Source organism: Pristiophorus japonicus, chromosome 13 (assembly GCF_044704955.1).
Source record: "Pristiophorus japonicus isolate sPriJap1 chromosome 13, sPriJap1.hap1, whole genome shotgun sequence".
In the NCBI taxonomy this organism is placed as follows: Eukaryota; Metazoa; Chordata; class Chondrichthyes; family Pristiophoridae; genus Pristiophorus; species Pristiophorus japonicus.
Genome location: NC_091989.1, coordinates 73,750,589 through 73,764,982, shown reverse-complemented (window position 1 = coordinate 73,764,982; position 14,394 = coordinate 73,750,589). Strand labels below are relative to the sequence as shown.

At 47.9% G+C, this 14,394-nt stretch overlaps 1 protein-coding gene across 1 annotated transcript in view; it reads right to left on the bottom strand.

The window, feature by feature from the left end:
* Positions 1-531: 531 nt before the first annotated feature.
* The window catches only part of LOC139278115 (chloride anion exchanger-like), a 125,031-nt gene continuing 111,168 nt past the window's right edge, over positions 532-14,394 (bottom strand). Inside the window, exons 13-20 of the mRNA XM_070896772.1 lie at positions 10,843-10,912; positions 10,660-10,752; positions 10,330-10,425; positions 7,900-8,136; positions 7,222-7,276; positions 6,401-6,546; positions 3,611-3,670; positions 532-567 (exon numbers count right to left, since the gene is read on the bottom strand). Of these exons, the coding sequence (XP_070752873.1) occupies positions 532-567; positions 3,611-3,670; positions 6,401-6,546; positions 7,222-7,276; positions 7,900-8,136; positions 10,330-10,425; positions 10,660-10,752; positions 10,843-10,912 (793 nt within the window). The remainder of the gene's footprint in view (positions 568-3,610; positions 3,671-6,400; positions 6,547-7,221; positions 7,277-7,899; positions 8,137-10,329; positions 10,426-10,659; positions 10,753-10,842; positions 10,913-14,394) is intronic.

The following is a 14,394-nucleotide window of genomic DNA, read 5'->3' as shown; positions in this document are numbered from 1 at the left end:
GAACTGTACCTTGCTGCTGATGGAGCCCGTGCAATGCATTCAACCCGCCTTACCACCAATTTAGTGAGTGTTGAGAAGGTGATGAGTTAAAGACAGACAGCGAGTTGTTTAGACCATTGGCGATTTATTTTTTACCTGGTTGTGTATAACATATTTCACTTGCATCTTTCAAAAAACTCAGTTTTAAAGAAAGCATACTCGCCAAAACATATTTTCAAAGAACAGAATTGCAGGGAAGCTGGTGATCACAACATGGTGATGATCAAACCGTATCCAACATTCCTGCTCCCACAAGTTGCATGAACCAGGTGTGAAAAAATACAATTATTTAATTATAGTTTTTGCTTCTATATAACAAACAATTAGATAAACCCACGAATCTCATCTCTGGTCACAATAGATGTATTTTCCTTCACCTGTCCCATTGATACTGTGATCCTCCGTGAGACACATCACACAGAGTGAGCAAGGGTTACAGACGGTACAAAGTACCATCTGCATTTCTCCACGTAATTAACAGCGCTTCATAACTCAGATACAATCGTCAAAGTAACTACAGCCAGGCGTCTATGGAAATACAGAAAACAATGTGTGTCATGGTCAGAATCAGGAGATGAGAGCGATTGATCAAAGAATCCTGAGTGTCACTATGCTGCTTTCCAGCAATCTCATTGGCCAGTAAGCACATGGCTCATTTATAACCAACAAATTTCATTGGCTGCTGGTAAGTTCAGAGACCTGTCAGTTAAATAGACCAATGACAGTAAAGTAAGGGGGAGGGGCAGGGATTCAGAGATTTTCCAAAATCCACTAATGGAGACTGATACTTTCCCTCCCTCTCTCTCTCCCTCTCCTTCCACCAAAGCACCAGCCACTGGTTTCACACTCCATGCACATTGGGAGATATTCTGGTTCAGTGTCAGTAAACAGTGCCGTCCCATCACTAATCCACCAACCCTGACCGTCCCATCACTAACCCACTGACCCTGACCGTCCCATCACCAACCCACCGACTCTGACCGTCCCATCACCAACCCACCGACTGACCGTCCTGTCATTAACCCACCGACTGACCGTCCCGTCACCAACCCACCGACTCTGACCGTCCCGTCACCAACCCACCGACCCTGACCGTCCCTTCACCAACCCACCGACTGACCGTCCTGTCATTAACCCACCGACCCTGACCGTCCCGTCACCAACCCACCGACCCTGACCGTCCCATCACTAACCCACCGACCCTGACCGTCCCATCACCAACCCACCGACTGACCGTCCTGTCATTAACCCACCGACCCTGACCGTCCCGTCACCAACCCACCGACTCTGACCGTCCCATCACCAACCCACCGACTGACCGTCCTGTCATTAACCCACCGACCCTGACCGTCCCGTCACTAACCCACCGACCCTGACCGTCCCGTCACGAACCCACCGACCCTGACCGTCCCATCACCAACCCACCGACTCTGACCGTCCCGTCACCAACCCACCGACTCTGACCGTCCCGTCACCAACCCACCGACTGACCGTCCTGTCATTAACCCACCGACCCTGACCGTCCCGTCACCAACCCACTGACCCTGACCGTCCCATCACTAACCCACCGACCCTGACCGTCCCATCACTAACCCACCGACTGACCGTCCCGTCACTAACCCACCGACCCTGACCGTCCCATCACTAACCCACCGACCCTGACCGTCCCGTCACCAACCCACCGACCCTGACCGTCCCGTCACCAACCCACCGACCCTGACCGTCCCATCACCAACCCACCGACTGACCGTCCTGTCATTAACCCACCGACCCTGACCGTCCCGTCACTAACCCACCGACTCTGACCGTCCCGTCACTAACCCACCGACCCTGACCGTCCCGTCACCAACCCACCGACCCTGACCGTCCCGTCACCAACCCACCGACTGACCGTCCCATCACTAACCCACCGACTGACCGTCCCATCACTAACCCACCGACTGACCGTCCCATCACTAACCCACCGACTGACCGTCCCATCACTAACCCACCGACTCTGACCGTCCCGTCACCAACCCACCGACTGACCGTCCCGTCACTAACCCACCGACTCTGACCGTCCCGTCACCAACCCACCGACCCTGACCGTCCCATCACTAACCCACCGACCCTGACCGTCCCATCACTAACCCACCGACTCTGACCGTCCCATCACTAACCCACCGACCCTGACCGTCCCATCACTAACCCACCGACTCTGACCGTCCCGTCACTAACCCACCGACTCTGACCGTCCCATCACTAACCCACCGACTCTGACCGTCCCATCACTAACCCACCGACTCTGACCGTCCCATCACTAACCCACCAACCCTGACCGTCCCATCACTAACCCACCGACTCTGACCGTCCCGTCACTAACCCACCGACTCTGACCGTCCTGTCATCAACCCACCGACCCTGACCGTCCCATCACTAACCCACCGACTGACCGTCCCATCACTAACCCACCGACCCTGACCGTCCCATCACTAACCCACCGACTCTGACCGTCCCGTCACTAACCCACCGACTCTGACCGTCCCATCACTAACCCACCGACTCTGACCGTCCCATCACTAACCCACCGACTCTGACCGTCCCATCACTAACCCACCAACCCTGACCGTCCCATCACTAACCCACCGACCCTGACCGTCCCGTCACTAACCCACCGACTCTGACCGTCCCATCACTAACCCACCGACCCTGACCGTCCCATCACTAACCCACCGACTCTGACCGTCCCGTCACTAACCCACCGACCCTGACCGTCCCATCACTAACCCACCAACCCTGACCGTCCCATCACTAACCCACCGACTCTGACCGTCCCGTCACTAACCCACCGACTCTGACCGTCCTGTCATCAACCCACCGACCCTCCCACTGACTGTGATGGTCCAGTGTCAGTAAATTGCTAGTCCTATAACATTACTCCTGGGCTACCCTACCAGAGTCAAAGGGTGATTGGCCTAATAACAGGCATTCCTTCCATAAATTGCTGTTTGTTGCTGTGACTAAACGTACAGTTGCAGACGGTATGTTGTTTTTATACAGTACCCAAATGGGGATGAGAAGGTTGGGATACTGGAGCTGGAGGGTCAGTAGAGCAGCTCCAAATGAATGTATGCAGACCTGGGGCAGAGTGCTCTCGATGCTCACGGGCAGATCTCTCACCACCTGCGATAATGCAACACTGCAGGATACTGGCTGTTACTGGGTCTTTGTTTCTGTATTGCTTTATGATGCATAACATTGTCACATCCTTGTCTTAAAAAATTACAATTATATATTGATGATCCAAAGCTTCAACATGAACTCAGCATTGCGATAGTTTAATGCAGAACTAATTCTGTACAAAGGGCCAACACAAATTAATCCCAAATGATAGACCTTTCTGAATATGGTTGAGTTTTCAATATAGGGTTGTATATACTTTCCGCATCAGTTTTCTTTCATATTTCAAATGCTCAGCCTATCAGAACTGTGTATCTGATTGCACCTGGAAGTAAACCAGATAATGGAGCCATTAACTTGACAAGAATAATATTGGCTACTAAAACTGACAAAGGATATGTTTCCAACTTACCACGCACTCCCTCTTTTTTAAATCTCCTTCGGAATGTAATGTTTCCTTAGTCCCTTGTACCTACGACAATATTGAAAGGGATTGTAATTTGAGGACTCAGCATGCGCCAATTGTTCCATATTATAAAATGTTTCTGATGTAGCTACAGTAATCCAGATGCCTGAACACTGGGGAATTAGCACAGTGGTTGCATTCTCTAAATTACTCGTTTTCTGCACTTGGTTAGTTAATGGCCTGCACATGGTTAGTTAGTTAATGGTCTACACATGGTTAATTAGTTAGTTAATGGTCTATATGTGGTTGGTTAGTTAGTTAATGGTCTGCATGTGGTTAGTTAATGGTCTACACATGGTTAGTTAGTTAGTTAATGGTCTACACATGGTTACTTAGTTAGTTAATGGTCTATATGTAGTTAGTTAGTTAGTTAATGGTCTGCATATGGTTAGTTAATGGTCTACATGTGGTTAGTTAGTTAGTTAATAGTCTGCATGTGGTTAATGGTCTGCATGTGGTTAATTGGTTAGTTAATAGTTTTCTACACATGGTTAGTTGGTTAGTTAAGAATCGTCTGATGTTACAATAATTAGCTTGCCTCTTTTGTGCCTATACAGATGTGCGTAAGAAATGATGAAATGAGAAAAGGCTGTTTGCTCAATTGACACCACGCCACTTCCTTAATCCGAGGAAAAATTCAGCATAAATATCCCACTGAGTGATCCAGAAAAACTCCATATACTGGTCTCTCTTTGAATCTCTCCCACTGCACCCTGAGCCGCTGCTTTCCCCAGGAACCACCCCGAGCTCGGGGAACAGGGCCAGCGACTCCCCCAACCATTACACCCATTACCAGCGACTCCCCCAACCATTACACCCATTACCAGCGACTCCCCCAACTATTACACCCATTTCCAGCGATCCCCTCAACCATTACACCCATTACCAGCGACTCCCACAACCATTGCACCCATTACCAGCGATCCCCTCAACCATTACACCCATTACCAGCAATCCCCTCAACCATTACACCCATTACCAGCGACCCCCTCAACCATTACACCCATTACCAGCGACTCCCCCAACCATTACACCCATTACCAGCGACTCCCCCAACCATTACACCCATTACCAGCGACTCCCCCAACCATTACACCCATTACCAGCGATCCCCTCAACCATTACACCCATTACCAGCGACTCCCCCAACCATTACACCCATTACCAGCGACTCCCCCAACCATTACACCCATTACCAGCGACTCCCCCAACCATTGCACCCATTACCAGCGATCCCCTCAACCATTACACCCATTACCAGCGATCCCCTCAACCATTACACCCATTACCAGCGACCCCCTCAACCATTACACCCATTACCAGCGACTCCCCCAACCATTACACCCATTACCAGCGACTCCCCCAACCATTACACCCATTACCAGCGATTTCCCCCAACCATTACACCCATTACCAGCGACTCCCCAACCATTACACCCATTATTAGTGATTCCCTCAATCATTACACCCATTACCAGCGACTCCCCCAACCATTACACCCATTACCAGCGATTCCCCCAACCATTACACCCATTACCAGCGATTCCCCCAACCATTACACCCATTACCAGTGATTTCCCCCAACCATTACACCCATTACCAGCGATTTCCCCCAACCATTACACCCATTACCAGCGACTCCCCCAACCATTACACCCATTATTAGTGATTCCCTCAATCATTACACCCATTACCAGCGACTCCCCCAACCATTACACCCATTACCAGCGATTCCCCCAACCATTACACCCATTACCAGCGACTCCCCCAACCATTACACCCATTACCAGCGACTCCCCCAACCATTACACCCATTACCAGTCAGATCCACGTATAGCTCTGGGTTCTGACGAAGGGTCATCGACCTGAAACGTTAACTCTGCTTTCTCTCTCCACAGATGCTGCCTGACCTGCTGAGATTTCCAGCATTTCTGTTTTTATATCACATTAAGCTCTGTTGTGAAGGAGTAACTACCTCTTCTCCATTATATTCACTATGTGTGGGCACAAAAATCCTGCCTTTTAATTTTGAACCAGTGTCTCTGATTCTGCCCATATAATCTGTGAGTCACTTTGTAATCGTATTGATGGACTTGTGCCTTGTAGATTCTTGAGAGGCGGGGCACAGAGGGCCGGGGGGGCAGAGAGGGCTGGGGGGGGGGAGGGTACAGAAGGCTGGAGGGTGGCACAGAGGGCTGCGGGGAGGGGCAGAGAGGACCGGGCCCGGGGGGCACAGAGGACTGCGGGGGGAGCAGCACAGTGGGCTGGGCGGGGCAAGTGGCTACATTTAAAACGTTCTGTGCAGTTTGGGAAACCCTGAGGGCAGGCATTGACCAAATACAAGTTGCCGCTTCGATCCACCGTTCATTCTTAGGTGGTCCCACGTATCGAGGATGACTTGCTTCCACGCCAAAAAGGGATGAGTTCACAGGTGTTTCAATGAAGGACCCAATATTCCAGATCCTGAACTACATCCTGAAGGGTGGAAGATGCCTGTGTGTGGATTTTTTTAACGTTGGGTGACCGTTGCACACCAGCCACCACACGGGCTTGACAGAGCTAGGTCTTGGTCCAGTGGCAAGGGTTACCCAAGACAACTGGAGAACTGCTCTGCTGCACCCCTCCCAGTTCTCGTTGTCCATTTGTGTACCGTCCCCGCTATAGTCCAAACCAGGAAGTGGTTTTAAATATCTAATGATGATCCTGGTTCCATTAAATCATCAAGTAGCAACAAACCTTGTCAGATATGAAGCTCAGAGAATTGCTGGGCTCATGTCTATCCAATATGCAGAGCATAGCATCGTGGATTGTAAGGAAGAATATATCTGGAGTGATTTCATCATCAAAAAATCCGCATCTTTCTAATTTTTCCAGGATTAGATCTGAGAATAAACAAAATAATTAGATATTCAAATATTTATAGTTCAAGGGGGAGAAATTTGGCAGCTTAGCGCCTCCCGTTAGCCCCGGGAGTCGGCGGGGTAGTCTCGGGGGGAACGTTAGTCCTGGGGGGGTGGGGGGAGGTGGTTAGTCCTGGGGGGTGGGGGTTAGTCCTGGGGGAGCGGGGGGGTTAGTCCCGGGGGTGGGGTTCGTACTGAAGGTGCTCCCACAGTGCTGTTGGGGAGGGAGTTCCAGGATTTTGACCCAGCGACGATGAAGGAACGGCCGATATATTTCCAACTGAGGTTGGTGTGTGACTTGGAGGGGAACGTGGAGGTGGTGGTGTTCCCATGCACCCGCTGCCCTTGTCCTTCTAGGCGGTAGAGGTCGCGGGTTTGGGAGGTGCTGGCAAAGAAGCCTTGGCGAGTTGCTGCAGTGCATCTTGTAGATGGTACACACTGCAGCCACGGTGCGCCGGTGGTGGAGGGAGTGAATGTTGAAGGTGGTGGATGGGGTGCCAATCAAGCGGGCTGCTTTGTCCTGGATGGTGTCGAGCTTCTTGAGTGCTGTTGGAGCTGCACTCATCCAGGCAAGTGGAGTGTGTTCCATCACACTCCTGAACTGGGTATTGTTTGTTTTTCGAGTATTGGCAGAAGGTTAATGAAAAGGGAACTTACTGTCACAAGCAGCGATGTAGATATCGATCTCAATCCTAACAAATTCTTTCAAGATCTGTCGCGACAGAGAGAGGGTTAAGAGGTCACTTTCTGTACAATTGATATTCGAAAGTTCAGTAAACTTTTAACTCAATGATCTTTCCTAGTTTCTCCACTAGATGCCCAGAGCAGCTTGGAACATCGGGGGGTGAGGCGGGGGCGGGGGGCAGGGGGTGCGATGGTGCAGTTACTATGCCGTAATGTCGTTTGTTACACTTTGGCAAATTATTTCAAGTAGGCCACTCAGAAACTGGTGGAACTTGCTGAGACTGTTATTCATAAGCCAAGGCAAAGGCAGATTTGTGATTGAAATATGACCACCCGCTATTTGTGTGAAGGATCTGATTGGCAATAGTGGGACTAAGGCTGTTGGCCTCCATGCCTCCAGGCCAGGCAATAGAACATTGCCCTGATCTCGGTTACTGTACAGTGACCCTCCTGGAAAGTTCAGTGTGTGGACAGAATGGGGCCCTCTCCCGCTCATCGCTGAATATCATGCCACCATCGTACTTCAACATGGACTCGTGACAAAATATATCTAACTGGAATCGCCAGATTAACAAGGAGAGAAACCACGCACTTCTCCACAGTAATAGACTTTGGTAAACATTTTATTCTGCAGTGAGAACTTGTTTTTACCGATTTCAAGCCTTTCATCGCAGACACATCCAGGAACGATACTGCAGCAAAGTCCAGGACAATGCTGTGTGTTTCCACACTGGGAACAGGAATACTGGCTGGGAGAGGAGATTTCCAATCTATCCGCATCGGCAACTCTTTCATATCTATCGCTTTATCCAACTCATCAATACTGTTGCTATCTTCATTCTCCGAATCGTTCAGATTACTTCCATCCGTAGTGTGGATATAACCTTTCTGCACAGAAACAAGAATGTGACAGCGTTTGTGGTACGGTAGTGTAAGGGTTTGGGGTTCAGTAGTGTAAGGGTTTGGGTTACAGTAGTGTAAGGGTTTGGGGTTCAGTAGTGTAAGGGATTGGGGTTCAGTAGTGCAAGGTTTGGGGTTCAGTAGTGTCAGGGTTGGGGTTCAGTAGTGTCAGGGTTGGGGTTCAGTAGTGTAAGGGTTTGGGGTTCAGTAGTGTAAGGGTTTGGGGTTCAGTAGTGTAAGGGTTTGGGTTACAGTAGTGTAAGGGGTTGGGGTTCAGTAGTGTAAGGGTTTGGGGTTCAGTAGTGTAAGGGTTTGGGGTTCAGTAGTGTAAGGGTTTGGGTTACAGTAGTGTAAGAATTGGGGTTCAGTAGTGTAAGGGTTTGGGGTACAGTAGTGTAAGGGTTTGGGGTACAGTAGTGTAAGGGTTTGGGGTATGGTGATCACCTCTCATTCTTATAAACTCAAATGAGTATAGGCCCAACCTGCTCGACCTTTCTTCTTAAGACAACCCCCTCATCTGAGGAATCAACCGAGTGAACCTTCTCTGAACTGCCTCCAATGCAAGTATATCCCTCCTTAAATAAGGAGACCAAAACTGCACGCAGTACTCCAGGTGTGGTCTCGCCAGTTATAGCAAAACTTCCCTACTTTTGTACTCCATTCTCCTTCCAATAAAGGCCAACATTCCATTTGCCTTCCTAATTGCTTGCTGTACCTGCATACTAACTTTTTGTGTTTCATGCACAAAGACATCCAGATAATAAGAACATAAGAAATAGGAGCAGGAGTAGGCCATACGGCCCCTCGAGCTTGCTCCAACATTTAATACGATTATGGCTGATCCGATCATGGACTCGGGTCTGCTTCCCTGCCCGCTCCCCATAACCCCTTATTCCCTTATCGGTTAAGAAGTTGTCTATCTCTGTCTTAAATTTATTCAATGTCCCAGCTTCCACATCTGAGGCAGCGAATTCCACAGATTTACAACCCTCTGAGAGAAGAAATTCCTCCTCATCTCAGTTTTAAATGGGTGGCCCCTTATTCTAAGATTATGCCCTCTAGTTCTAGTCTCCCCTATCAGTGGAAACATCCTCTCTGCATCCACCTCGTCAAGCCCCCTCATAATCTTATACGTTTCGATAAGATTACCTCTCATTCTTCTGAATTCCAATGAATAGAGGCCCAACCTCCTCAACCTTTCCTCATAAGTCAACCCCTTCATCTCTGGAATCAACCCAGTGATCCTTCTCTGAACTGCCTCCTAGGCAAGTATATCCTTTCGTAAATATGGAAAACAAAACTGCACGTAGTATTCCAGGTGTGGCCTCACCAATACCCTGTATTACTGTATTACTGTAGCAAGATTTCCCTGCTTTTATACTCCATCCCCTTTGCAATAAAGGCCAAGATTCCATTGGCCTTCCTGATCACTTGCTGTACCTGCATACTAACCTTTTGTGTTTCATGCACAAGTATCCCCAGGTCCCGCTGTACTGCAGCACTTTGCAATCTTTCTCCATTTAAATAATAACTTGCTCTTTGATTTTTTTCTGCCAAAGTGCATGACCTCACACTTTCCAACATTATACTCCATCTGCCAAATTTTTGCCCACTCACTTAGCCTATCTATGCCCTTTTGCAGATTTTTTGTGTCCTCCTCACACATTGCTTTTCCTCCCATTTTTGTATCATCAGCAAACTTGGCTCCGTTACACTCAGTCCCTTCATCCATGTCGTTAATATAGATTGTAAATAGTTGGGGTCCCAGCACTGGTCCCTGCGGCACCCCACTAGTTACTGGTTGCCAACCAGAGAATGAACCATTTATCCCGACTCTCTGTTTTCTGTTAGTTAGCCAATCCTCTATCCATGCTAATATATTACCCCCCAACTCCATGAACTTTTATCTTGTGCAGTAACCTGTTATGTGGCACCTAGTCAAATGCCTTTGGAAATCCAAATACACCACATCCACTGGTTCCCCTTTATCCACTCTGTTCGTTACATCCTCAAAGAACTCCAGCAAATTTGTCAAACATGATTTCCCTTTCATAAAACCATGCTGTTGATAGTAGCCCAATTCCCCACTCTGTGTAACATGTAATGAGACTCATTGAGTATATTTTATATTTGGATCCTCTCTTTTTTGGACTGGGTTGTTGTACAGCTCGAACAACTTACTGATGTGATCATTAACTCTCCTTTTTGTAGCATTTTCTTGATCTTCCGCAGGGCTTTATTCCGTTTCCGCAGGATTCGGAGTGGATTAAACCCAATCTACAATACACAGATTGTAAGCAGTTTAGTTACAGTGCGGATTTAGAATGTAATCTCACTTTCAGTCAGAGAATCGTTTGAATCTGATCAAAACATACTGCATTCGGGATCAATCCAGTACTTCTAGAACTGTTAAATATTCATTACAGAGCATTTTTAATTTCACTGAAATTTAAAGCAGCAATCATAGAGAAACTGGGTAGTGTTAGAAACTGAATGATAAGAACAACTTACAGCCTCAGTAAGCTTGGTCCGTAAGAATTCTACATTTGCAAAGAAAATTGGTGACGGGCATCTAAAGATCTTTACTCCCTCGGGCTCATAAATCTGTGATAAAAATGTTCAATTGTTACATGTGCAAACCCAGCAAAGAGTGAAAAGCAGTAGTGCTGAATGAAGATAAAGTCACTTCCTTACATTCACATAGTCTTTCCTGTTTCTGTAGATGTCCGTCCCACTAATGTTGGCCAATACCGAACACTGTGGACTGCAAATAAAGCACAGTGTACTGGTTACACATATACTGCGTACTCACATATACATGTACTGATTACTCACATATACATGTCCTGCTTGCACACATATACCGAGTTCTCACATATACTGCCAACTCCTTTTTACTAGTTAGAGAGAGAGAGATCATTGAGAAGTCTGCAATGAGCCGTACTGTAGTTCGATGACAGAGGATGGGATGACTTTGGATCTAGTCTGGAGGCGGCGAAGGTTGAACAGGTTCCCATTGGTTCTATAGTTTATCTCCACTCCAGCGGGGAGTTTGTTGAGAGTGAGATGGAGCATTACAGCGAGGAAGATCGAGAACAGCATTGGTACGATGACACAGCCCTGCTTGACCCCTGACAATCACTGTCTGATCCACCTGTGACACAGACTGTAATTCTCGTATTGGACTCTACAGTCACCTGGGAACTCACTTTTAGAGTGGAAGCAAGTCTTCCTCGATTCCGAGGGACTGCCTATAATGATGATCTTTCATAAAACAACTTGGGGATAACTATAAAATGCTCGGATAAATGTCCAACAAAAATCTATTTGAGCAGTAATTCAGGCTGTCCCTCCTTTGCCTCCTCGTCCACCTCTTTGGCCAGGAGTCTTCTCCCGCTTTCCCCAGTATTCAGAACTCTCACTCCACCTGACCCCCTCCCTCTAGTCTCTGACCCGCTCCTGATCTTCTCATTGGGAACTGTCGGCGGGACATTGGCCGTCTCAGTTTCTCTCCTCCACTCACTTACTTGAATCTACCTCCTACTGAATTTGTAGCACTTCGCTCTCTCAGGTCTAACCCCAACATTAAGCCTGCTGACAAGGGTGGCCTCATTGTTGTTTGGTGCACTGTGATGCTCTGCGACACCCTGGTTCATTCCGCAGTCACCCCCAGCACCCCTCCCCTTCCCACGACACCTTCCCGTGCAAGTGCAGGAGATGCAACACCTGCCCTTTTATTCTCTCCCTTCCCATTATCCAGGGCCCCAAACACCCCTTCCAGGTGAAACAGCGATTTACTTGTACTTCTTGCAATGTAGTATACTGTATTTGCTGCTCACGATGTGGTCTCCTCTACATTGGGGAGACCAAGTGTAGATTGAGTGACCGCTTTGCAGAGCACCTCCGTTCAGTCTGTAAGTGTGACCCTGAGCTTCCGATCGCCTGTCACTTTAATTCCCCGCTGCACTCCCACTCTGATCTCTCCGTCCTCGGCCTCCTGCACTGTTCCAATGAAGCTCAACGCAAGCTTGAGGAACAGCACCTCATCTTTCGATTAGGCACTTTACAGCCTCCTGGACTCAACATCAACAATTGCTAACTGTGTTTCTCTCACCACAGATGCTGCCTGACCTGCTGAGTATTTCCAGTACTTTCTCCTTTTATTTCAGATTTCCAGCGGCTGTAGTATTTTGCGTATGTAGATTTGGGATTTAATAAATCCTCTTTACTTAAAATGTAAATAGAGCTATTAATGAATTTTTATACAGAAGATACTTGCGTTATGTTACACGGGGAGTAAGACAGGAGCACAGTCTGGGAATCCCTGCTTTGGTCAGCTGGGTGTTTAGAGAAAGAAAGAAGTGGGGAGAGGAGCCATTACTGTGAAGTGACATTGGGATGGGATGGGAATACTTGTCCACACCCGACAGCCTTGTGAGATACATGATCCCGACAACTGTAAGTGCATTAAACACAGAACTCCTCCTTTTGGCTAAGATCATGCGTAACTGACCTGACCAGCCACCATGACCTCCGGGTGGTTTCTCCCTGGTCAGGAAGGTATATGCTTGCTTTTTTGGAAACAGGAGGTGGGTGGGGTGGCTTGACCCATCCACCTCCACGGAGGTGTGTGGGGTGGCTTGACCCATCCACCTCCATGGCACGAACCTGGTATTGCAGTACTTCCAGGAACGGTGCAGTGGCTCTAGGCCTTTTGGCTAAGAGCATTGGCGCAGAGTGATCCTTGGCATGTGCAAGGTGACCTCTGGCGTTTGTGATTTGACAAAGAATTGGAACGATTGGCTACGAATTAAAAAAAAAAAAAAAAAAATTAAACACAGAACTCCTGTTTGCTCAGCCCTGAGTGAGATCGATTTGGGGATACTGTACAATTGTTTAGTTACGCTACATCCAGGAAAGGAGATCATGCTCTGAAATCCCCACAGTCTGTTAAATGGAGTCGAGAATATACGGCAGGCAGTTTTCCTTCCGGAAATGACCATTTCACTCCCAGTGTTTGCGAGGCCTAGCCACTGCCTGTAATATTGGGACCTTGCAAGAGGAAGTGCTCATAGTGCTGCACGTGACCTGTTGGTCTATAGCCTGGAAGAACAAGAATGGTTTGAGCCTGAAACCATCATATTTCATCCTGGGATACCGATCTGTGTGCAAGTGTGACCTGTTACATGCGAAACACACAGTATGCAGAATGCATGATGAAACTGCAATGAAGAGTAGGCCTCTGACACATAGTTCGCTTGACAAGGATACAGCATAAAATGTGGCCCCGGGGAGTGAGAATACTTATTGTATCAGAATCAGTTTGTACGATTTCACTCATTGTACATAACTGTGAGTAGAAACATCCTATAAGAGAACCAACCTTTGACATCTGTATCAATGAAACAACAAGGATGCCCAATAAACGTTATCTACTTAGATTTCCAAAAAGCTTTTAATAAGGTACCACACAAGAGGCTTCCCTATAAGAGGAAGTAGAAATATATTGAGCTGGATTCAGAACTGACTGGCAGGACGCAGGCAAAGGCTAGTTATAGATGGATTTGGATCTCTTTGGAGACCGGTCACCAGTGGTGTCCCGTAGGGATCAGTGTTGGGACCGTTGCTATTTATTATTTTTATTAATGATCTGGATTCAGGGGTTGGTGGCACAATTTTCAAATTTGCAGGTGATCCAACGATCTGTGCGAGCGCTAGAACTGTAGAAGAGGCTCATCTGATGAGGGGGTTGACTTATGAAGCTAGGTTGAGTAGGTTGGGCCTCTACACATTGGAGTTCATAAGAATGAGAGGTGATCTTATTGAAACATAAGATAATGAGGGGGTTTGACAGGGTGGACGCAGAGAGGATATTTCCATGCATAGGGGAAACTAAACCTAGGGGACATAGTCTCAGAATAAGGGCCGCCCATTTAAAACTGAGATGAGGAGGAATTTCTTCTCTCAGAGGGCTGTAAATCTGTGGAATTCTCTGCCCCAGAGAGCTGTGGAGGCTGGGTCATTGAATATATTTAAGGTGGAGATAGACAGATTTTTGAGCGATAAGGGAATAAAGGGTTCTGGGGAGCGGGCAGGGAAGTGGAGCTGAGTCCGTGATCAGATCAGCCATGATCGTATTAAATGGCGGAGCAGGCTCGAGGGGCCAAATGGCCGACTCCTGCTCCTATTTCTTGTGTTCTGATAATTTCAGACCATATCCTCCGCCCCCATTTTTCGAACAGCAGC